General features: G+C 43.9%; 1 protein-coding gene across 3 annotated transcripts in view; it reads right to left on the bottom strand.

Moving 5' to 3' along the window:
• The window catches only part of GEMIN5 (gem nuclear organelle associated protein 5), a 500,185-nt gene that overhangs the window by 265,790 nt on the left and 209,595 nt on the right, over positions 1-24,800 (bottom strand). For all 3 annotated transcript variants that reach the window (XM_086931243.1, XM_086931244.1, XM_086931245.1), the window contains 4 exons: positions 19,623-19,705; positions 17,391-17,527; positions 16,577-16,650; positions 16,305-16,486 (listed from right to left, as the gene is read on the bottom strand). In XM_086931243.1, coding sequence (XP_086787369.1) covers positions 16,305-16,486; positions 16,577-16,650; positions 17,391-17,527; positions 19,623-19,705 — 476 coding nt within the window. The remainder of the gene's footprint in view (positions 1-16,304; positions 16,487-16,576; positions 16,651-17,390; positions 17,528-19,622; positions 19,706-24,800) is intronic.

The following is a 24,800-nucleotide window of genomic DNA, read 5'->3' as shown; positions in this document are numbered from 1 at the left end:
AAAGAGAAATGCGACACGGCGGGAGGGGGCGGAGCGGGGGAGAGGGTGTGTGTGTGTTGTTAGGAGACGGACGTGCACGCGCACGCGATTTTAAGGTCAATGCGCATGCGCATAAGCTCAATGCGCATGCGCATTGACCTTAAAAGTCACGGGCACTGCAAGGAATCGCCACGATTCCTTGCAGTGTGGATAAAGAGTGGATAACTCGCAATAGTCTCGCTTGCTCGATGCGCATGCGCATCGACAGGCGAGACCTAAAAAGAGAGCAACCAAGTCGCTCTCTTTTTCTGGAAATCCTCCAAGCATATGGAACTCCCTACTGTGTGACCTTTGATACAACCCTTCCTTTCCTTGCTCCAAGAGAAACCTGAAACTCCTACTCCTCAAACAAATACTTTAACTCCTAGTCTACGGATCTTAGTAAAGTGTCGCTTTATCAGACCTAGATCCTCTGTCTGAAGCAGCAGTTCGCTTTTTCTCTTTTTTGTGTTTCGCTGACTTTTAGATCCTGTCGAATTGTGTCTTTAGTGTTGGTCACTCTACTAGCACGTGATGGGTACCATTTGCCTATTGAACTCTCGACCCATATGTTCAATGTATGTCTTCATTACTGTATTCTATCACAATCATGTAAATCGCTCTGACACCTACGGGTCTAGCTAGAAACCCAACACCGGACAACATGACTGCCCTCAAGCTCGCCACTCGAAAACACCACCAACTCATCCACGCAACCAAGAAAACTGCATTCAAAGAACGACTGGACAACAACGCACACAACAGCAAGGAACTCTTCAACATCGTTAAAGAGCTCTCCAACCCCAACGCCGGAAACAACGACATCACCCCTTCACAAGACCTCTGCAACTCCCTCGCCTCCTACTTCCACAAGATCGCGGACATACACAACAGCTTCAGCACTCAATCGACGCACGCCGCGACCGAACCACCGCCCCCCACCACCACCCTCTGCGCCTGGACCCAGATCAGCACCGAAGACACCATCCGCACGATGAACTCCATCCACTCCGGATCTCCTACCGACCCCTGCCCTCACCACGTCTTCAACAAGGCCGATGCTGCCATCGCACCCCACCTGCGTGACATCATCAACACCTCCTTCGACACCGCTATCTTCCCGGAGAGCTGGAAGCACGCCGAACTCAGCGCTCTACTAAAGAAGCCATCAGCCGACCCCACCGACCTCAAGAACTACCGCCCCATCTCGCTGCTCCCGTTTCCTGCAAAAGTCATCGAGAAGACCGTCAACAAGCAGCTGGCCGCCTTCCTCGAGACAAACGGATTCCTCGACCTCTCGCAGTCTGGCTTCCGAGCCAACCACAGCACCGAGACCGCCCTGATCGCAGCCACCGATGACATCCGAGCACTTCTTGACAACGGAGAAACTGCAGCCCTCATCCTCCTAGACCTCTCCGCGGCCTTCGACACGGTCTGCCACCGTACACTAGTGCAGCGACTCAGCAACGTCGGAATCCAGGAGAAGGCACTGGAGTGGATCACCTCCTTCCTCGCCGGAAGGACACAGAGAGTTCGCCTCCCCCCGTTCAGATCGGAAGCCACCGAAATCATCTGCGGCGTTCCTCAAGGCTCCTCGCTCAGTCCAACCCTCTTCAACGTCTACATGAGCCCCCTCGCAGACATCGCACGCCACCACAACCTCAACATCATCTCCTACGCTGACGACACCCAGCTGATCCTCTCCCTCACCAACGACCCCGCCACTGCCAGAGCCAACCTTCACGAAGGGATGAAAGAGGTAGCCGAATGGATGAAGAACAGTCGCCTGAAACTAAACTCAGACAAGACGGAAGTCCTCATCCTGGGATCCTCACCCTCTGCCTGGGACGACTCCTGGTCGCCCCCCGCCCTAGGCAGCGCACCCAAACCAACAGATCACGCACGCAACCTGGGCTTCATCCTGGACTCCTCCCTCTCCATGACCAGACAAGTCAACGCCGTCTCCTTGTCGTGCTTCAACATCCTGCGCATGCTACGTAAGATCTTCCGGTGGATCCCCACCGAGACCAGGAAGACGGTCACCCAGGCCCTCGTCACCAGCTGTCTGGACTACGGCAACTCCCTCTAAGCAGGAACCACCGCCAAACTCCAGAAGAGACTTCAGCGGATCCAGAACGCCTCAGCACGACTCATCCTGGACATCCCCCGTCGGAGCCACATCTCCGAACACCTGAGAGACCTGCACTGGCTCCCGGTCAACAAGAGAATCACCTTCCGTCTCCTCACCCACGCTCACAAAGCCCTACACAACCAAGGACCAGGATACCTCAACAGCCGGCTCAACTTCTACGCTCCCAAACGCCAGCTTCGATCGACCGGCCACGCCCTCGCCGCCGTCCCCCGCATCCGAAGAGCCACCACAGGAGGACGGTCCTTCTCCTACCTCGCCGCCAAGACATGGAACTCCCTCCCGACCCACCTCCGCCTGACCCAGGACCACCTCGCCTTCAGGAAGCAGCTCAAGACCTAGCTGTTCGAGCAGTAGTGGACCCTCCTCCCCCAGTGCCTTGAGACCCTCTGGGTGAGAAGTGCGCTATATAAATGCCTTGATTGATTGATATAAATAAATAAATTAAATAAATGAGTAGACTGATCAATGCCGTCTCCTCATTCCACAAAAGCTACACACGATTTTCAAGCAGATCCCAATGATCACCAGACGAATGGTCACCCAGGCTCTTATCACAGGAAGACTTGATTACGGAAAAGCCATTTACAGAGAACTCCCCACCCATGTCCTACGCTGACTCCAAACCATCCAGAACGCCGCCGCAAGACTCATCCGGAACATCTTGTGAAATAACCACAACTCTCCACACCACAACTCTCCACACCTCAACAATCTCCACTGGCTTTCACTTCAGGAAAGATAGAAGTTTAAGCTACTTAGCCACACCTACAAAGTTCTCCACAACACCAATCCAGCTTACTTCAACCATCGCTTCAACTTCTACCAATCCACCAGACACCTTTGATCTGTGTCCTAGGCAAGAGTACACCCCCTTCGCATCAAGAAGACCAGAAGTGGAGGATGCTTCTTCTCATACCTCACAGCCAAGACCTAGAACATTCTCCCAAACCACAGCAGAACTTTCCCCTCTCTCAGGGACTTCAGGAAGAATGGCTCTTCCAGACTAAACAGGCATGATCTCCTTCTACCCCCTCAGGCATGCCCTACTCAGCACCTGGGTACCCTCACCAGTGATTAGCTGCGCTCTAAAAATTCTCATAACAGGACATCAGTTATCAGATTGCACGATCAAGAAGCTTCTCCAAGCCACAATTCAAAGATTAGAAACTACTTCTCCATGCCACCCCTAGTGTGGGCATTCTTGCATGCATCAGGCATTGCTGTGAAGCTGTAATAAGAAAAAGGACCAATTGGGATGTGGCTCCGCACTCTATAAATTTTTAGGTTACAATGTTCACAGTTTGTAATGTAATTCACAAAGTGGTGGGTGCCTCATGGGATTCTCCCACTGAGCATGGGAGGTAGTATTATGTATGAATGCGCGTTTCTTGAACCCAAGATCCACTGTCACATGAGCACTCAGAATATACTTTCATACTCTTTTGAAATGATTGTCTTCACATATTATTTATGCTTTCTTTTTCTTTAATGTCCATCGGTATGTTAATTTTTAAATCATTAACTTTTCAAGTTCATCACATTTCCTTATTCCTTAAATGCCCGATGCATTTCAAGCATGACTGCTCTTCCTCAGGGGACTTTTTTTCTTTCACGTTACTTCTCTATTCTTGTACCTGGTGCGTATGTGTTTCAAACGCTCGCTGCAGTGTGTTCCCTCTCCATGAGTTACGCCGTAATAAGAGTCATTGCATCCAGCCTCTCACGCCATCAAGCCCTGTTTTCTTTACCTTTGCCTTTTACAAACGTTTTGTGAATGTTTGGCTTACCATTGGCATGTAGCGACATCAGAATTGGCTTCTTTTTTGGCCAAAAATTGGCCAATACAGACATCCAGATTCCACACAAGGATGGGACTAATCAGTGCTAATGAACATCAAGTGAGATTAGTTGAAGAAGAACTGCTCAGTAATGTTAAGTAATGAAAAATACACATAAGTTTTAAATGAAACGAGTCCATAGACAATTTTCACATTTTTGTTTCATAATAAGTGTTAAAGGGATTAATGGGATTCCCAGAGACAGATCTGCTTCCAATGCCCGAAAGGAGAACTGCAGACATCTATAGAAGCAGAATTAAAATCCCATCGGATAAACAGGATTCTTTTTGGCTAGGTGATGAACTAGATTTAACTTGACAGAATACTTTATCTTGAATTCCAAGTGTTATTAAATCCAAATGAGAACACTTCAACCTCAACCAACACTGCATATAGTAAGCCTTACATTTCTAGCAACAGTAAGTCACAAGGGCAACAATCTGAAGATCTAGGCTTTTGCTTCCTGTGAATTTATACCAGATAAAAGTTATTTTGCTTATCCAGATCAGAAGGCCACCAGAGGGCTTTCCTTGCATCCTTTAATAGCTGGTCTAATAAACGTAAAAAAACACTTTTTTGGGTGCAGATTCAAGACCTGGAAACACACTAGGTCAACCTCAGATATTTTATCCCATCTTTACCTCCTCTTTAAGTTAACATTTAAGTGCCTATTGCCCAATTGTAATGTAATCTACTACCAATATTTTGGCTGACCATCCTACCCACTTTGCCTAAATAAGGTTGCATCAACTCAAACCTACTTTTAACCAGCACAGTAGTAGGAATTAGTATCACGCTATTGTTTTGTGTAAATATTATTTAATCATGTGGATTCATTTTAGTGTTGTTAACTATGCATGGAGCGCAAGAATTACCTTCGGCACTTTCAGCGTAATTATGCTTGTAATCTTCCATGTTTTGACTAAGAATTATAGTTATTTCTGGTAAAGCATTGATCAAGGGGATTGACTGGCCGACCAAAATGGGTTGAGGGCATTGTGATATACTTAGTAAAATGTTGAAGTTATTCACTCTGCGTGCCACACCACAATACGAAATTGGTCTAATTATGTGCCAAGTTAAGTGTACTTTAATATGTTGAATTTCCTTTGGAGTATTTTCACTTTTATAATTAAGGAATTCGTGTACGATTGTATTTTAATCCACAAATTGTTTGCTTTTATGGCTCAATACCCAAATAAAATCATTACCAGTGAATGACATAGATGTGACACCTGTTTGGATCTGAAGCATTTAGAGGTCACTAATGAGCGGAATCTGTAGAGAATAGCATTTACCACTGTTTTTTCAAAGTTAAAAAGCATTGTTGCACTAACTGGATAACCAAGCTACTCCCTTAAAGTACTACACTTTCTAGGAATAGTAAAACCCAGCAGCCAATGTTTATTGTGGAAGGTGGTAGTGGCTTACAAAACCAAGCACAGCACAAATACACCAGACACAGAGCCAGACCTCTAAATTAAGACCGATTTGATTTAAATGTTAAATGAGAGGAAACTAGGTTGCTTTTGGCAGCAGGAAATGGTCATCAAAACTTTTATAAATGTTTATGTGAAAGGTTTATAAAACATGGTACCATATACCCAATATTTTACATTCTAAAGATGGTGGCAGAAATGTGTTGGTTTCAACAGCCTTCAGAAGGCATTGGTTTACTACAATGTTTTTTTCCTCGTTGTCAGCAAATGGGGTGGTGGTGCAAGACAAAAATCAGTAATGCAATATGTTTGCTTAGATAAGTCTACCATGTATGCGAAAGGGTCTTTTTAGTAGATGGTACAACTCATTGGGTTTGAGCCTGCATAGATGGGTTACACACCAAAAATAGTAAAAGCAAATGCTTGCTGCACAAACTGGATCAGTGACACCAGTGATGTTTAAAATGTTGTTTGTTGTGCCAAAATCCAATTCACAAGTCACCCTGTTGTCCAGCTAATTAAGCTACAGGGGAGTCTGTTGTCAGATGGGCTGGTGCACTGGGCTCCATTTATTCCCACATGCAGTGGGTTATCGGTGATGAACCAGTGGCTCAACTGGTCTCAAGTCTCTCTAGGGGGACTGCATGCCAGATGAAGAAGGTGCAGACAATTTTACTTGGAGGTATCAAACTTAAGGGAAGTATATCTCAGGCCCTGTAAGATCTTTGTGTGGCAGAGATACATATGGGACAGAAGACACTTATCAGAACTACAGGGAATATTTTGTGTCCAACAGTGACCAGTTTGGAGTTCTTTAACCACAAGTTTAGTGACTGCAATTTCACAGCCTTCAGAGCACTTTTATCTCTTCCTGAAGCTAGCCCCACTCTACTTCTTTATGAAGCGTTGGGGACATTGAGCATTTATCATGTCCAGCTTAGACCTCTACCACACAGGATACTGCTCTGAAGAAATCGAGATGGGGCTGTTTGGAAATATGAGAGATGTATTCTCTAGAGAGGATATTTTTGAATAAATCAATCAATATGATTTTTACAACACACATCTACCTAACAAGCATAGTCGCCCTACAGATTCATCTAAGAATGGAGTGAAGCGCACTAAAGTTTCAGCTGGATAACAACTTATTAACATTTTTTCCAAAAAGATGATTGCCCATCTCTCTTAGATAACGGGATAGAACGCTCCACAGCTTAGCCACGAGGTAGAAAAAAGACAGAACTATAAGTCTAGGACGTAAGATTTTCAGAACAACTATCAGATGCTCACCAGATGATCGAAGGATACAACTCTGCACATAAAGAGAAAATGTGTCTGTCAAGTTGGTAGGGTCTTGGGTGGAACACTTTGTGCATTAGGGTTTCCATAGTCCATTCTCAATTAAATAAGGGCCTGGATCATGATTTTCCAGGAGGAAATGGGTAAATTGGGAAACGTGGTATTTGGATTTTAAGTTCTAGATACAGGAAGCCGCAATAGCAATTTTTGTTTGGCGAGTGTTAAGGGGGTGTCACTAATCACTCCCAAATGTTTGCCTTATTAGTGTAGGTACCTCTAGCTCTGTACCCATCAGTCTGGAGACCAGGCACATAACATATAGCATTTATAGTTTTCTGTCATTTATGCTCGAGAGTTTTCAGCCTCATCCTTGCAACTACTCCAGGCATACAACTTCTAAAGTTAGATCTTGTATCGTGAAACTGTTTTGAGATGGACACAATAATGTTTGTGTCATTGGCACAGGAAACCAGATTGAAGCCATAGGATCTTACCAGGGAAGATAATGAAAATATATAGATATTCAATAACATGGAGCTCAATTTATCTAAAAGAAAAGACTGTAACCATCTGAAAGCTTTCTTACAAATGCCATAAGCCTCAATAGTCGGACGGGATGAGTGATTGAGCCGAATGCTGCCAACAGGTCTAGGAAGATCAAGCTGCCATAATGATATCCAGGATCAATCTCAGATCGTCTATCATGACAAGGAGGGCAAACTCAGTACTCGGAGCCTTTCTGAAACCAGATAGGGAGGGATCAAGCACAGCGTGAGGGTGCACATACTCAGAAAGTTAAACTCTGACTGCTTTTCCAATATCCTTAGTTGGCATAAGTAGTAAAGGTATGGGTCTGAAATTGGATAGTTGTCACAGATCAGGAGATGGCATCTTTAAGAATGGGGTAATAGTGTGCATTTTTTTTTAATCCAATCCTGAAGTATTTCTGTTTTGTCACATGAGATTACACATTTGGGAGACAACAGGGCAAATCATATATGCAGCTACTTTAAAATCATAGGAAGGACAGGGATCCAATGGGGATCTTGATTTAGTTGTGTGCAGGAGTTCTAAATTTCGTTCTGATAAATTATCAAAGTCATGTAGTGAGGAACCCATTTAAGAAGAGAAGTCTGTAAAGAGAGATGTTTCAGTAGGTATCTTGTTGTAGGTATTTTGGAAATTTAAATGGATTTCTCCTTTAAAAAAAAATAATTGAAATTATTGCAAAGTGATTGAGAAGGAGGTATCTTGACATTGCAGGCCTCATAGTTATTAAATTGTGTTGTGATAGAAAAGAGTTTGAGTTGTATTTTTTACCTTTGAAGGCAGTGAAGAGAAATAGGTTTGATGTTTTTAATCAGCTGTGTATATTTGCCAATCTGGATACAATAGTGTTCTTTTAGTCCTGGATCAAAGTTGTTCCTCCATTTCTTTTCCAGTCCTTTGCAGTTTTTGCCTATCACTAAGCTATATGCAAACCCAGGGGACACTGGTGTACCAATTATGGACATTACAGTAAGCAAAGGATCAAGAATACTAAGGGCTGAAAACACCCACTGTTTAAAATTGTCCACTGTATCATTAATGCTGCTGGAAATAAAGAGGTGGGGGGGGGGGGGGGTGGAGAGGGGGGGTGGGGGGAGCAGGCTGAGGGAGAGGCGCGGTTTGGCAATTGCTGCCATGAAATTCGGAGCAGTAATTATAGATCATGTGCGCACTTGTGTTGGGCATGTAAAACTAGTATTGCTTTTTGCTGGGCTTACATAATAAATTGCGAGTGGACTAGAGGTATGGTCTGTCGATGTTAGAGAAGAGGTTGCAACTTATGTGTCTCCTGCTCTGGGTGTCAGGTCCTTTACTATTTATTTAAGGCCTGGAGCAAACTTGTACTCCAAAAAGTTACAAGTACCATGATTATAAGTATCTTCTAAATGGAAGTTGACATTTCCTAATAGGGTGAACCAAGATGAAGGTAGAATATATATATGGTGCCATGAAAGCAGTTATGCTATTACACAATTTTGATTTGGGTCTGAAGGCTGATAAATACATTCTCCAGTGATGGTACAGATGGAACTGCCTTTGATAGAGAATGCTAGCCCCTTTGCATCTGGAAAGGCATCAAGTATAAGTGTGGAAGAGAGGGTATTTTGAAGCTCGATGGCCACTCCTACTTAGTTTTTTAGATTCTTTCTGATCATACAATAGACTTTGGGTAAGACTGAGGCAATATCTGGGCCTGATGCTTTACTAAACTATGTTTCCATAATACAACAAAAGGTTAGTAGGTATGAATCCATTAATTCATCCATTTCTAGATTATGTTTAGCAAGAGATCTAGCATTCGTTAGAAATTCAGACAAGGTTTTGATTTTACTTTTTGGAGACTCAAAGACTGATCGAATTAAAGCTAACAGTATCAGGTGAGCAGTGAAAACCAAAGGAATTACATGTAACAGAGTGTGAGATTAAATCTATTTCATTGGTGAGGTAGTTTAACAGTGCTAAAACAGCGTTAAGCCGCAATACAGAATACTGAATACAGGCTGCAGAACGAGGATCCCTGGTGCTGGGCACAGATGGCATGACAGCGGGAGCACACGCTCTGCTTGTGCGCTATAGTCCAACAGTTACAGCTTGCCATATATGAGGGGTGTGGCTAAAAGAATGACACAATTGTGTACATGCACAAACTTGGAAGGGGGAGGGAGGCGGTTGGAAAATCCTAACTAGAGCCTAGCCATTCCACGGTGATGGCCCTTCAAGACAAGCATTGGCATAGCCTATAGGTCTTGCCTTTGGGACCTTATAAGTATTTAGTTATGCAGCACAACATCCTTACTGCAACAGAATTAACTGTTGCACGGCTAAACACTTATAAGGTCCCAAAGGCGAGACCTATTGGCTATGAGCATGAGGATGTATGCCACAGGACGTCAAAATGATGGCTTTGTTCAGTCCAGCAGTCATTTGCAGCGTGATGCTGAATGTGTGCCTATACTAAAGTTACAGTGATACAGAGAACTACAGAGTGGTCCTTCACAAGGTACGTAACACACACATCACTCAAGAGTAAGAGGTTCTAAAGCAATGGACTACAAATGCGTATCTTTAGGAGATTACAAGAGACCCTAATAAAAAATAAACGCCAATGAGCTCCACAATCAGCACATCTTAAACAGTTACACATGTAAGACAATACGAAAACAAACACAAGCCAGTCCCATAATCAGCATATCTTAATAATTTAATAGACATATGGAGGCCAGCAGCCCAACAATAGGTGCAGCTTAAATATGAGACACTGGATAAAGTACAAGCAGACACCTGACAATGATCAATAAAAATGTATGCTATGTTATGATGGGAGCACACACACTGTGAAAATTGTTCTAGTAACACTAATTTTAGAGTAAATCTTGCCATGCTTTCATCGTCTGTAGTAATGCAGCTTGGTTGCACTGATTGGATGTAGCTTGCTGTACCACTCATACGCTCCGCATCTCAATCTCCTTTTGTATTCCAAAACGGCGGTTGCCTTTTTTTGCACTGCAAAACATCACCAATTCTTTCAAAGGAGGCACTGATGCATGTTTTGAAGTGGAGTAGAGGCTGCATTCAACGCCTCCAGTTTCAAGACTACCTGAGGGAAAACAGCAAGAGCTGAAAGATGATATGTGCAGTTATCAAAAGAATGCATTTTGTTTTTAGCTCTGGAAAGGCTATTTTATAGTGGACTGATTACTGCATTGATGAAGGCTTTGCCAGGATTTTATTAACAGAGGCATGTACAGCGGTGTTAATGCAGTTATGTGACTCCAGTGGAATGAGCCAGCTAAGGCTTTGCCAGGTTTTTATTAATGGAGGCACGCACAGCGGTGTTAATGCTGCTATGTGACTCCATTATAATGAGCCAGCAGAGTTCCTGCAAGTGATGAATGGCAATTGAGAGCATACCACAGGGGCCTTGCATAGTCAACTGCAAACCAGAAGCAATGAACGTGCCAAGGAATTTAAACAAGCCTTACGCTGAAAAGGAAGGCAAGGTTGTTTTTGAAACAACCTTGTAGTGAAAAGAAAGAGCGGTGCTCTTAAAACGAGCGCCTCAAGAGCACTGAAAGCACGGTGTGCTGCGCTGTAACTGCTTAGCTTCACGTACAAAAAAAATATGAAGAGTGGAGTCTAGAAAGAAATGCTTGGAGGCATATTAAAAAAATAATTAAATATGGAGCTTCGAAGGCGCAGTTTGCCGCACTATAACGGCTTAGCTGCACAAGAAAACAAGCACAAGAGTGGTGCGTGCGTGCGTAGTCTGCTCTTTTTGGAAGCACATACTCGTGGCACGCCCCTGCTTGCTCCCGCAAGGTGGATGCCGCTACAAGTACGAGTATGTGCTTCCAAAAAGAGTAGAGCGATGGCTAAAGGACCTCCTATGCTGCACAGGCGTGCTGCGTAGGCGAGACCTAAAAAATTAGGTAGCCAGCAAAAATATCTGTCCCAGCGCATTTCAGCTCTGCTTCCGAGCCCTGCTCACAGGAAAATGAAAGCTATGGAGGATCTTAAACACTGCAGAGTAATATTAAGTGCCGATTTAAACTCACTGCGCTTTCTGATGTAAATGATATTCAGGCTCCGTGAATCACTCAATTAAGAAGTCCTTTAAATACATGGTCATTTCTGAAAGCAAGTTTAATTTTCCCATGAGCAAGGCTCGGAAGCAGCGATGAAACAAGTTTATTTTTGCTGGCTACCTAAAGATTATATTGTGTTCAATAAAGTGCTTGCACTCCACGGAATTTGGCTTCAAAGCGTTTCATTGCCAGAGAAGTGTTGTGTATTTTTGGATTTAAAGGCAGGTAGTTCAGTGCCTGCCACATTGAAGCTGCCCTGCTAGAGTTTGGAGCCCCCTTCATGGAGCAACTTGCGAGATATTTTAGTATGTTATTTATGGCTGCTTAGCTTTTCAATGGTTGGCATTTAGGTGGAGCTAAGTTGGTGTGTGAAGCTCTAACTGTTAGCTGCAATATGGGGAAACATACAGGAAGAGGTGGCATTGTTCCCCGTCATTGTCTTAAATGGAGAGTCCTGTGCAAACGACTTCCCTTGAAAAAAGAAGTTGGGTGAGTAGGAGAGGCTTAAGAGGTCAATTTGGATACTTTATCTACTTTAAAGAAAAAGAAAGCAGGATCGCAGTCTGGAGGTGTGCAGGAACTATATTCAGGTATTTCAAGTTCGGATTCATCGGGTGAGTCTTCCATGGGCGCAATGGAGAATAAGGGGCAATAAGAGGAAATATGTTTCTGAAGACATGTTATTGGACATTCCTGCCCATATTAGTGAAACAAGGGATTTCCAGATGAAGTGGCCAGCAAATCTAAAAACACTGTGTTATCACAATTTAGAATGTTACAAGGAAAGGGGGTATACCCAAAATAGTCACTGGGACCTGGGTTGTAAGTAGTACATAAATATGTGGTCCCAGTGTGAGAACCATCAAAGGTAAAAAAGAAAACATAAACCAATAGCAGCAGGAAAAACAGTATTTAGCTAATTTAGAGATTCAATGTTAATTAATCACATAGAGTCTTGAAAGCAATCCATGATTCATAATTTAATATAAGCATTCAAAAATTCCACAATTTTATAGAGGACCAAAAAACAGTGCCCTAGGAAGGGAGGGGGTGGTGGTGGGAATAGTGTAGGTTCAGGGGAGGATAAGTGTCATAACACTGGTCTATTAGACCCAATTTGTACACAAATATCAATGCGTGTTGGCTTATAAATTAAGCCACATTCAACACATAAATGTTATTTTACATCCATTAAGACAAAGCCTCCTAATATAAAACCATCTAAATTAATAGGACAGTATGGTTAATTGATGGGCAGGGTAGAAGATCATCAACGTTTCCACCCTTCTAAATCTAGGTAAACGATGGGCGCCTTAGGCTGGGGTCTTCATCAGGACAAACGAAAAAAGAAGGGGGGGGGGGCCTCCAACAGTATTTATGCCCCTGGGAAGAGGGTGGTGGTACCCGGGGCTGTAGGCGGGTGGGAGGGGGGGACTAGAGCCCCCCACTTTACTTTTACATATAGCTCCCAGGAGGTGGCAGTCCATGGAACACCATGGGGAGGTGGGGGGGGGGGGGGGGCTGCAGCACCCCCTCCCCCCCCCAACCATCTTTAGAAATCTAGCCCCGGGGAGGTGGCGGTCCCCGGGGCTGTGTAGTTCCCCCCGCATTCAATCTGTAAGCCCCGAAGAGGTGGCAGTCCCCGGGGCATGCGGGGCACCTGAGCGGGCCCCTGCAACTCATTTCATGATTGCCCCCGGGATCTGGCCCACTCAGGGCTTAAAGAAAACGAAGCGCAGGAGGATGTGCTTCATTTTTCAAAAATATTTTGTCTGGATTCGCTGATCCACTGCGAATCCGCTGAAAATTAAATGCTTTTTTGGCCGTGGTGGTCCCTGTTGGCCCCCCTGAGAAGGCCTAGGGGGTCAGGGTGTTTCTACCCTGCCCTCTTTTCTTGTTTTTTCAGGGTTTTCCACCTTTTTTCTTGTGACTCCGTTCAACAGATTCACAAGATGGCTGCAAACACTTCCTGGTTTTGAAGTGTTGACAGCCATTCAGTTTTCAGACCCGAGATCGGGAGGGTTCGCTGATCCTCTGCGTCCCCAGTTGTATATCAGAGAAATTTACACCATTTAACAAAAAAGAGTGCTTTATGAACCAAAACCTCAATTTTTGCCAAATTTTGTGTCATTCCATTCAGCAGTTCGGGTTGTACGGGTGTCTAAAGTTTCAGATGGAAATTAACTTGCAGAAAACGCTTTTTGGGAACCCCCGTGTTTCTCGGCCCCCGCTTGATGAATCACCCCAAAATTTTCAACACACCAGCTGAAGTGCGTGGGCCATTAGTTTTGAAACTTTTGCGAAGATGTGTCACACAGCGCCAAATATATTGGCAAAAGAAAAAAAGCTTTTTGAATACGAATAAGGTCCTAACTAGAACTACCCTTTGGCAACCACCGGTAGGTAGGTAGGTAGGTATACATACATACATACATACATACATATATACAGGGCTCGAGTCGGGGTACCACGCGGGTGGACGGCATCCCCCCACTTATTTTACTGGCTCTTTACCGGGTGAACGCCGTCCCCCCTGCCCAAAAGATAGAGCCGCTACCCGAGTCTGCACCTGTCCTGCACACAAGCTCAGCACTCACCAAACCTCACCTCCTATTGTCGAGAGAAGACGAAGTTGTTTCACGTTGATGGAGCAGTTCAGTATGTTATACTGGCGCTCGTAGCCGTATATTAGAAAAGGTCAGTATGTATTCAGCATTATTGACGGAGACCGGCAAATTTACTGTGGGCAATAAACACGCACTGAACAAGCGCAGCTTTAATTTCCCCTACGGTGATGAATTCCAAAGTAAACATTCTGCTTTGCCCTTTCAACCTGCCCCCATCGCCTTGTAACCTTTGATAATTAGAGGGGACTACATTTCGTGACGTCACTTCCGGTGACACCACCTAACTTGGAGCGTCCCCCCACTTCTTTTTTTAGGACTTGAGCCCTGCATATATATATATATATACATATACACACACACACACACACACACACACACACACACACACATATATATGCTTTTCTTAAGCTCATTCTTTTTTGTATCTTTGATGATGTCATTTGGAGCAATGGAATTATGGGTGTTTAATCTAAAAAAAACATGATTTTGAAACTGCAGAGACTGGGGACTGGAATTTATGGCCAGCGGCTAAAAGACAGTTAGAGATATGAATGAAATGGTTACAGCTAGGAAATATGCTCCTGTATCTAGGACGGTGAGTCTATCCCAGGCTTTTTCATTTCTTTTCTGGGATATGGCCTGGGAGGCACAGGAAGAACGACTTCCCAACTAGTCATGATAGTTTGTGGATTGACCCCAGACATCCTCAGCTAGGGGTCTATTCTTGGTAGGCAACACCCAGTGGGACAGAGGAAAGGGGGAGGACTCTATGTTCAGGAGCAGTGGAGAGGAACGGTTTCACAGTTTAAAAGAACGCTATAGTTTGGGCCAGGAATCCTGATATAAAGGACTTGCAGGTTCTCCTGTCAACAGAGGAAGAAGGCAACGTGCAGAAAAATCCTCATTTTGTACAAGCTTACACACTGTATCTTCAATGGACCATTCAATCTGCACATGGCCTGTTGTTATTACATCCCCATGTACCCACCTATCTCAGCTACTCCACTGACCAATCCCTAATCCACACCCTACACTCCCCACCCATACGTACACCACCACAGTAACTCACCCCATCCAATGTGTGCAGGGGATGGCCAGTAGGCCTTCACCTCTTGTGGTGAAAAAGTAAAAAAGACCTTCCTCTCTGTGGTATGAGGGGGCAGTAGACTGCTGCTGAAGGTACATTTTGGTTACAACACCCAAGTAAAAGAGCCTGGTCTCTGCAGTTTAATGTTCAGACAGAACAGAGGACATATCCAGTGGACTCCTTGGCTCTCAAATCCACTAGAGAAAAAAAGACTACAATCCAAAATGCTTAAGGGCAGTGTGGCACACATTTTCAAGTTTTAAAGCCATGCTAGTATTTCTGTCCCCATAATGTAGTAGATTAGTGACCCAATAGCTATGGAAGCAGTGCACCTTATCTGGCCCTTTTAAACTTACATTCTCAGAACATGGAATAGACTTGGTGGCCCAGCCTTTCTATCAACTGGGACCAACGTGGGGCAGATATCTGCCTGCCAAACAGCTATCTGGTGAGACACGAACATCTAGCATGCTGGAGCTCTCATCTTTCTGAAGGGTTTGATCTCCCCCACGTCACTAAATTTGAAGCGCCCTCCCCGAAAGAAGGCCAGAATGGTGGAAGTTGATATATTTTATGGGCACCAGGAGGGTTAAGCCCAGTGATCCTACAAATTTCATTCAGAAATGTTACCTTCAAGGAAGATTCATTTCACATTTGCTTATTAGGATTTATTAACTGGCCTCCGGTGGCAAATGCATTGATTACGGTTGAGTAGTACTGAATGCCGCCTGAAATCTAGGGATCTCTATGCTTGCCCACCAATGTGAGGTATTTTTTGAGTTCCTGAAACAGTCAGTGCATGATGGGCAGTACATACAGATTATTCATCTTGAGATTACCTAGAAGGACCTGCTGACCAAGTAAACAGTTCCTCTTTCAAAAAAGATGGAAATATAAAACAATGAGAGGACATTCCCTTTCAACTAAAGGTGGTACGGGGAAAGGCTCTTCTCCACAAGCACTCACGGGACTAAGAATCATTTGTTACCATATTGCTCACAAACACTTGTAATACGCACCAATGAACCCTGGGTTTAGAGGTTTCTGTTTACAACCCAAAATACAACAAAAGACTTACAAACACTCCGTTCTGACTAACGCAATACGTAATGTACCCCTGAACATGCAGTTATCCTGAAAAAGCACTAGAATATTTAACCACCCATGAGAAATGGACTGTGATGGGGAAAGAAATCATGTGAACACTTACCGAGGGCACTCTTTAGGTTGTGCACATAAATAACTGCATTGTTGGAACCGGAGGCAAGCATATATTCTAGCCCTGGCTGTGTTCCATGAGAGTGATGCCACCTTACAACATTTATCAGTTTATGATGCTGCTGTATGGTGCAGATTAACCTCAAATTTGGCACCTGCAGGACTTCGATGGATCTAAAATAAACACAAATGTCAGAATAAACCTTTATTTTCCCAATGCACAGAATGGATAAAAGAAGACTGGCCAGTCACTGCCATACATACCCATCCTCGTTGCCCAGTGCCAAGACAGTGCCGTCAGGTTTCCAGTTCAGTTCTGTGCGCCCAGGCAACTTGTGCTTAAACAGTGAAAAAAGTACATATGTTAACCTACTAGTAAAACAACATTCATGTGAGAAGAACAGGCACTCCCCAGTGGCTGCAGAGGTTGAATATTAGCAGCAATTGGGATTTTCAAATAGAAATCCCTGAACAGCAAGTTTTATTTTGGACATTGCATATTCCAAGGACAAGTATCGTTATCACACTTCGATGTCCCTCAGATGACTACTTTAGGCATCAAATCCAGTAAAGTACATCACCAGAGGGCCAGCTTGGGGGTACACAGAGCTACTGGGAGAGTAGGGGCAAAAGTCACACTATTATTGGCTTACTACTTCCGCTTACTACTTATTCCACAGTATTTCAAAGAACCTGCGTCCAGAGTGATGTCAAAATCATGCCTTTGGAAAACATCCCTAGAGGCATAATCTTTACTGGTAACAGATATTATGTTTAGTGACAGAACAACATCACCCTGCACATCTATTACCTTTCGGATTAAAGAAAGGTTTTATCTCTTTTAGTTATTGAGGCTTTTCAGCTATCTGACATGTTACATCAATTGATTTGACTGTCTGATCTTAGGCAAGAGTGAGCGTTTGGCACCAGATTCAGTCATTCATTGCTTTTATAGGCTTCAGTAATATACACCGAAATTATGGTAAAACTTTCTCAAAATGAAATTTTATGCAAAATGCACAAATTAGCTTTCTACCCCTGCATATTGTAACCCTCGGATATACTGCTCAAACAGCACCTTTATGTTGTTAGTATCTTGGATGAGTTTGTTGATGTCGAAGGCCTCTCCGCTCAGTTTCCAGGGGTTGTGCTGGAGGACTATCCCCTCTCCTCCGCAGCTGTACAAAGTCACAGAGGGCCTGTCGCCTTCTCCTCCTGCAAAAATAGCAGTTATTCATTAGAATGCAGGCAGACCATGGGTTTCACAAACAAACTGAGAGGTGGATGGCCCCACTACTTATTATAGCACTCCACTTTCCTAATTCCATGACAGAGAGAAAGAGGCGTATGGTAGGGAAAGGACACACTCACTGGCACCAGCAGTAATAAGGCTATATTACATGCATCAGCCCAGACCTCACACAAGTGTTTCTTCACAGCTACAGCATGTTTCGTTGAAAGAGGCTGGTGGTGGGATCTTGAGAGCACAGAGACAAATAAAAGCCCAATAAGACTTTCTAATCTATCAAGGCCAAATCACAAGTAGGGACAAGATCAGCCCTCAAAGCTAGTCACTATAAAAATATATGATGTAGTTTACTTTTCATCCCTTGATCAGTGCTTGCCTTAAGCTCTATATCAGTTTTTGACTCTCACTGCCCCAAACACCACATGACTTATTAAATCAAGAGTGGTGGAATAGCTCTACAAAGATTCCTCGTTGCAATCGCCATGTGACAGCTCAAGAGTAGGAGGGGACCCTGGCCATTACATTGGATCAGGCTCTTAAGACAATGCTAGAGAAGGGGCAAGCTTGAACTGTGAGGGTTAGAAAACAAAGCAGGTCGATGCTGGTCCATGCACAGAATAGAGACACTGGGGAAGTGTGCTTTATCTCAGAGTTGCTAACTAGTCAACTTTAGAGTAATATATCCTTTCAATTTCTTTGTCTTCAGATATTCTGCCTTGAAGGATTACTGTCAGCATTACTGTACCTCTATAAGAGTCAGGCTCCCTTTGTTCCCTTTCAGCTGGACCCTTTTCCAAAAGGACCTTAGAAGGCTTTGCTAATGCTAGTTTTCTGAAGAGGTAGGCTGCATTCTATGCTCATATTCCCATTCTGCATTTTGTAGAATTGGTACAAATTGTTAGCACCGTCATTTCAAGCAGTGTCCTGTGCACAAAAGGATAGTGGATGTTGCACAAGAATACCAAAAGTGATACACCTATAGGTTATGGCCTTACTGAGCCCCTCCCAGTGTACTTTGATTCTTTATTCCCCTGCAAGGTGTTTCTAGATTTTTGTAAGCTAAATCTTTGTGTACTCTCTAAAAATCTCTAGTACTGTGTAACCTGAAATTCAGAACTTGGGACTACAGTTTATTTGTGCCCATACACCGGTCCTAGACTGATTTAGCTACAGTGTCAGGTATGCTGTGTGTAGAACTTGTACTTGGTACCTTTTAGAGCTTATTCTTCTGGTAAATCCCTTCCTACCCTTTACTGACTTCTAACTGTTTCAGTGCGCTGCACAAATGTTTCACAAATATTGTTTGAGTCCTCTGGCTAAGTAAGCAAACCATATGGAAGACCAACCTTCTGTGTCCTTAAGACTTAAGAGTACTTGTTCCTACCCATGGCGGTTATTCAAGTATATGAGTCATGCATTCCTCTTTCACTATTTAAGTAGGCCACATGGGCATAGGCTCATACAAATATCTGCTTCTTTTATCTTTGTCCTGCCTCTGATTCCATCTTAGTTCCCTCACAAATAAATGTACTGTGACTAACAACCTGTAATGCAGCCATGGCCAAACTCTCCAGGCACTTCTATACGAACACAAAAATATTTACAGAAGGGTACAGTATAGGCTGCCAAGAGGTCTGCAGCACATGAGATCAACGGGAGGCATATCTTCAATTTGAAACCTAAGTTTTAAGAGCTGTATAACTGGAAGCCAAGGCACATCTATAGTGGAGGCATGTAACTGTAAGATGTGCAACCTGGGGACATGTCATGCTTTTGAAGTCTTGAGGTATTCTGGAGGTGTGTAACCATTTGGATGACCATGGTAATTGGTTTTCAGCCTGTAATAATCAACGTAACTGGACACTGCTTTGCTACCTCAAGTATGAACCTCAAGTATTGTAATCTGAGGACCAGCCTGTAGACATGTGCATACATTAATGATCAGTACAGTAGGTTAAAATGTAGCTTTTTAATTCTTAACCAGAAAAAACACTTGAGACTGGTATGGAAGTGCAGGATTCACACACTTAAAAACCTGTTGTTCATACCCGCTAAACTCACCAAAGGAGAGCGGAGGCAGTGGGGGGCCCCATCCCAGGGAATACACAGTCTTACGGTGGTATGTGCTGGAAATCTGTGGTGGCCTGTGTAGGTGAGAAAACAAGAGAAATCGCATCTGATGGCTGGTAACACACAATAGTCTTAGTGGAGCATTCAAACATAATAAATACAGACCTAAACCACTACTAATGCAGGACAATAACACCTGGAAGAGATCTGAAACGTTCAGTGGGTGCACCGACAGTCACCTGGAGCCACAGCGAGCCGAACAAGGTTGTGGAAGCACTAGCACAGTTACTTGATTACCAATTTGGTTTTATTTTTTACAATACATACAGTGTATTTAAATAAACATTCCTTTAAGAGGCAATGTTTTCATTTATTTCTTTTTTTAAATTACTTTTGCTTAGTGAACTTAAATTTCATTCTACCAGCAGTGAAGCTGCCACAGCCGCTCTCATGAGATAAGTTCCAGACATTTATAGGTTGGCTACTTTTGAAGTAATATCATAGCAAGAATGACTACATTACATACCCCTATATATATTCTGCCTCTAAGGCCTCATGGGTCAAGCGTCAATAAGTAGCTTGTTTACTTACATGATGTTAATATTCTACAGTATCTTTTAAGTCCCTACCAATGAGGCAAAGTTTCAGCTTGCTATTTTGTTTTCTGTTTAGGGAAATCAAAGGATCCTTTTACCCTTTAAAAATGACCAGCCTCACTGTACCGTCAGGGCAGATGAGGCTGTGCTAATTCAAGAATTCTACATAGGAGCAGTGTCAGTTTTCACTCTTTAAAACCTCACAGAGACTACATTTCCATTTTGTTTTTTCATGTATTTGCAAAAATGAAAATGCAACATAATCAATATAGGCAAGTGATTGTGAGATCTTGGCCATTACAAGAGACTTGTCGGATTAATCTTAGTATTATGAACAGTCTCAGTCAATGTGACAAATGCTGGGCAAGGAAATAAAATGTAACATTTCCAAATATGTTTGACCCTCTGTGTCTATTGTCTCTGGTTTAGGTGTAAACTGGACAAGTCAGAGAGCGGAGGCCCACAGTTAGTGATTCCACTATAAAAATTTCAAATCTAATCTTCCGAACACCAACTACCAAACAACAAGGAATACACAAACAAGTGAAGCAAATGGAGGCTTTTATGGTGTCAAGAGTTTCCATTACAGTGGACTATTGGTGATGCAGTAGTCTGTGCCCAGCCAGCGCACATTTCAGACATATTCCAGTCAAAGAACCAACTGGTTTTCCAGCTCTTGAAATTGAGGGTATACATAGAAGTGGATCAACTCCCAAAGTGAAATCTGGAACACCAAAATATTTGGCAAATAAGGTCCTTGCACTCAACTCCAACGAAGTCACCAGCTCCAAGTGGGATCTGGACATTAGTGTTAAGGTCCAGCCATGGCTTTAAACTACAGTATTTCTGGAACCTTAATGGTTAAGTAGCCATAGAAACAGGACAACCAGCCCCAGCTAGCAGAACACAGTTTAATTACACAGTGTGAAGACAATAAAGCCTCTTATGGGTTGGAAAAAAGAAGATACTACCTTCTAATGGCACTGGGCAGGGCAGCCATGGTTTATGTTCACTCTAGATAAACGTCGTACAGTGATGGAGCTACAGCCATGACCAGAGTTTTGGTCTGAGTCTTTCTCAAGACTAGCTTGGATGCAGGCATCCTACAGGCAGAGTTATCAGTCAGCTGGCCCTAAAGGAACTCAGGGATCAGCTTCTCTCTACACAATCCTGCTCATCTCCAAGTATCCCAGTCTGGTCTCAACCTCCATTAGGACATATCTTCAGCAATGCCTCAGCTCTTTATAAACTCTGAGTTCGACTGGTGTGTAGAGACTCCTCCAGGCGAAGAATTAAGTAATTGCCACTGGTCCAGAGAGCCTGTATTTATCATTGATCGATTGACTGAGTTAACACATTTGTAAAAGCACTAAACAGCTAGTTCTGTAACAAAGTTTCCTGGTGCTAGAGTTGAAACAAAGTGAAGCAGAAAGACCACCCAGAAATAGGCAGCCTAGTGTAGAGAGAAGGGCTGTAAATTGGATGTTGTTCAGGAACAAGAAAGTTTTGATGTTTTTCCTAGAAGCTGCGAAGTTGGGAACGTAAAGCCAATGAAAGAGTTCGAGATTTTGGCGGTGATCACTGACGGAGAGCGTGCCCCAATTCTTGCTAATCAGTACTCGAGACCAATAACCCAGACAAGATCTTAAATTGCGAGATGGTAGAGTGAGTGCACTACTGAGAGAATTAGATGAGTCTTTCCAGGGGAGGTGGGAGGGTTGCATGTGAATCTATGAAAGACACCAATACTGGATAACTGCAGTTACAGGTACGTAACGGATTTCTTATCCAGTATTAGGGGTGTCTTTCATAGATTCACATGCCTGACTCAGAATAGCAACCAATGATAAGCACATTTCGGATGGTATACAATATACACGTCATTAGATAATAACATATCAAGTGACATACAGAAACGTTCAGTTGTAAGCATAAATACCATCAAACAATACAATAGAGAAATGTGCGAACTTGACAAGGATGGTGAGATGAAAAGAAGGCTCACCTCTACCGAAACAGATGACGAAGTACTGCTTGTCCCACCGCAGCATCTTTCATGAGTTCTGTATCCAGGCAGTAATGCCTGGTGAAGGTATGTGGCGACTCCCATGTTGCCGCTCTGTAAATGTCTATGATGGGCACACCAGCGAAAAGCGTCATGGATGTAGACATCGCTCTAGTAGAGTGGGCTCGAACATTAGATTGCAGGGATTGTCCTGCCTGTTCATGATAGAATGAAATAGGTGGGGAAATCCAGAGAGAAATACTTTGCTTGGTGAGTAGAAGGCCCTTCCTGGGTCTACTGTAAGACACAAAGAGCTGGTTTGATTTACAGAAGGATTATGTTTTCTCAATGTAAAATTTTAGGCAGCGTTTGAGATCCAGAGAATGTAATGCTCTTTCCGCTGCAGTATGGGGTTTTGGAAAGAAAGCGCGCAAGACCACAGGCTCGTTGAGATGGAAGTCCGACTGGACCTTTGGTACAAATTTTGGATTTGTTCGTAATATTACCCTGTCCTGTTTGAATTGCAGAAAGTGCTCCTGAATGGAGAAGGCCTGGAGCTCACTCACAAGCCTTGCAGAAGTAAGTGCGAGAATGAGCGCTGTCTTCCAAGAGAGGTATTTGAGATCAGCCCTGTGTACCGGCTCAAAGGGATGCCTCGTGAGCTGATTAAGGACTGTGTTAAGTTGCCAGGAAAGTGGCAGAGTTTTCACAGGGGGAAAAGTCATACAAATGCCTTTTAGAAACTGTTTGATCAATCTGTGAGACCAGAGAGAGGGACCAGTAGGAGATCTTCTGTAACGGGAGATCGCAGCCAAGTGGACTCTGACGGAAGCATGAGCAAGGCCTGAGTTTGCCAAATGGAGAAGGTAAGGCAATTTTTGCTCTGGAGAAGAAGAAAAAGGATGTATCTTCGGAGTCTTACACCAAATGCAAAACCTCTTCCATTTTAAAGAGTATATCTTGTTGGTACTTTCTGCTCGTGCTCGAGCCAGGATGGCCCTACAATCTGGTGGAATATTTAAATTCTGAAGTTCTTTGAACTCAGGAGCCAGGCGGCTAATTTGAGTGATGCCAGATTCGGATGCTGGACTTGCTGGTTGTTCGTTGTGAGAAGGGATGGAAACTGCTTCAGTCGTATTGGCGGTTCCAGAGAAAGAAGGTGAAGTTCTGTGAACCAATGCTGGCGAGGCCAAGTTGGGGCTATGAGAATGAGCGTTCAAGGCTACGCTTTCAATTTCCTGAGGACTCTGGGAATCATTGGAAATGGTGGAAAGGCTTACGCAAAGACGTTGCACCATGCGATCGAAAACGCATTCCCTAGAGACCCTTTCTGGGGATGCCAATTTGCGAAGTAGCGGCATTTGACGTTTAATCTTATGGAGAATAGATCGATAAGAGGAGTGCCCCATTGTGAGAAGATTTGTTTGAGGATCCCCTGATCCAGTTCCCACTCGTGAGGCGTTGTCTTCTGTCTGCTTAGTGAGTCGGCTAGTACATTGTCCATGCCCAGAACGTACTCTGTCCGAAGGGATATATTGTGTCGGATCAACCAGTGCCAGATTTTCTGCGACACGTGAGAGAGTGAAAGAGAACAAGCCCCTCCCTGTTTGTTGAGATAGTGCATCGTCGTGGTATTGTCTGTACGAACGAGCACTAGGGAATTCTTGATCCTTGGGAGAAAAGCTTGAAGGACGAGAAAGACCGCCTGCAGTTCGAGGAGATTTATATGAAGCCCTTTTTCGAAGGGGGACCACTTTCCGCTTATCTGTAGTTCTTGGAGGAAAGCTCCCCAGCCATCTAATGAGGCGTCTGTTGTGATGATATGTGGTGAAGCTGGAAGCAAGAAGGGCAAGCCTTGAGAAAGGTTCTGAAGAGACATCCACCATTGTAGAGTTTTGACCATCTGAGGAGTAATTTTTATGAGATCGTCGAATGACCCTGTGCACTGGACCCATTGTGCAGAGAGCGCCTCCTGGAGAGGGCGCATCGGCAGAAGGCAGTGAGGAACTAGTAGGATACATGATGACATCATTCCAAGTAGGGACTCGAAGAGGAGAACCGTCAAGGTCCTCTTTGAAGCCACGAGAACAGTCAGTGACAAAAGCTTGTTCTTTCTCTCCGGAGACGGAAAAGCCTTCTTCAGTTTTGTGTCGAGAGTAGCGTCTAGGAAGTTTATACGCTTAGAAGGTAGAAGGACTGATTTTTCCTGATTGAGTGTGAGTCCTAAGCGATTGAAAAGTTGCAGACAAACGTTGGAAGACCTGGACGCGTCTTCTAAGGATGGAGCCTTGATCAGCCAGTCGTCCAGATATGAAAAGACTTGATGGTGCGGCTGTCTGAGATATGCAGCCACTGGAGAGAGGCACTTTGTAAAGATGCAAGGTGCAGACTGGCAGGATGCGAAATTGAAAGTGTCTGCCCGCTACTGCAAATCTTAAGAATTTTTTGTGATTTCTGTGAATCGGGATGTGAAAGTAGGCGTCCTGAAGGTCCAGAGACACCATGTAATCCTCTCCATCTAGGAGTTGCAAGACATCCGGTTTGTTACCATACGAAACAACTGCTTCT

Source organism: Lissotriton vulgaris, chromosome 7, assembly GCF_964263255.1.
Source record: "Lissotriton vulgaris chromosome 7, aLisVul1.2, whole genome shotgun sequence".
NCBI classification, from domain to species: Eukaryota; Metazoa; Chordata; class Amphibia; order Caudata; family Salamandridae; genus Lissotriton; species Lissotriton vulgaris.
This window is presented reverse-complemented; position numbering and strand designations above follow the sequence as displayed.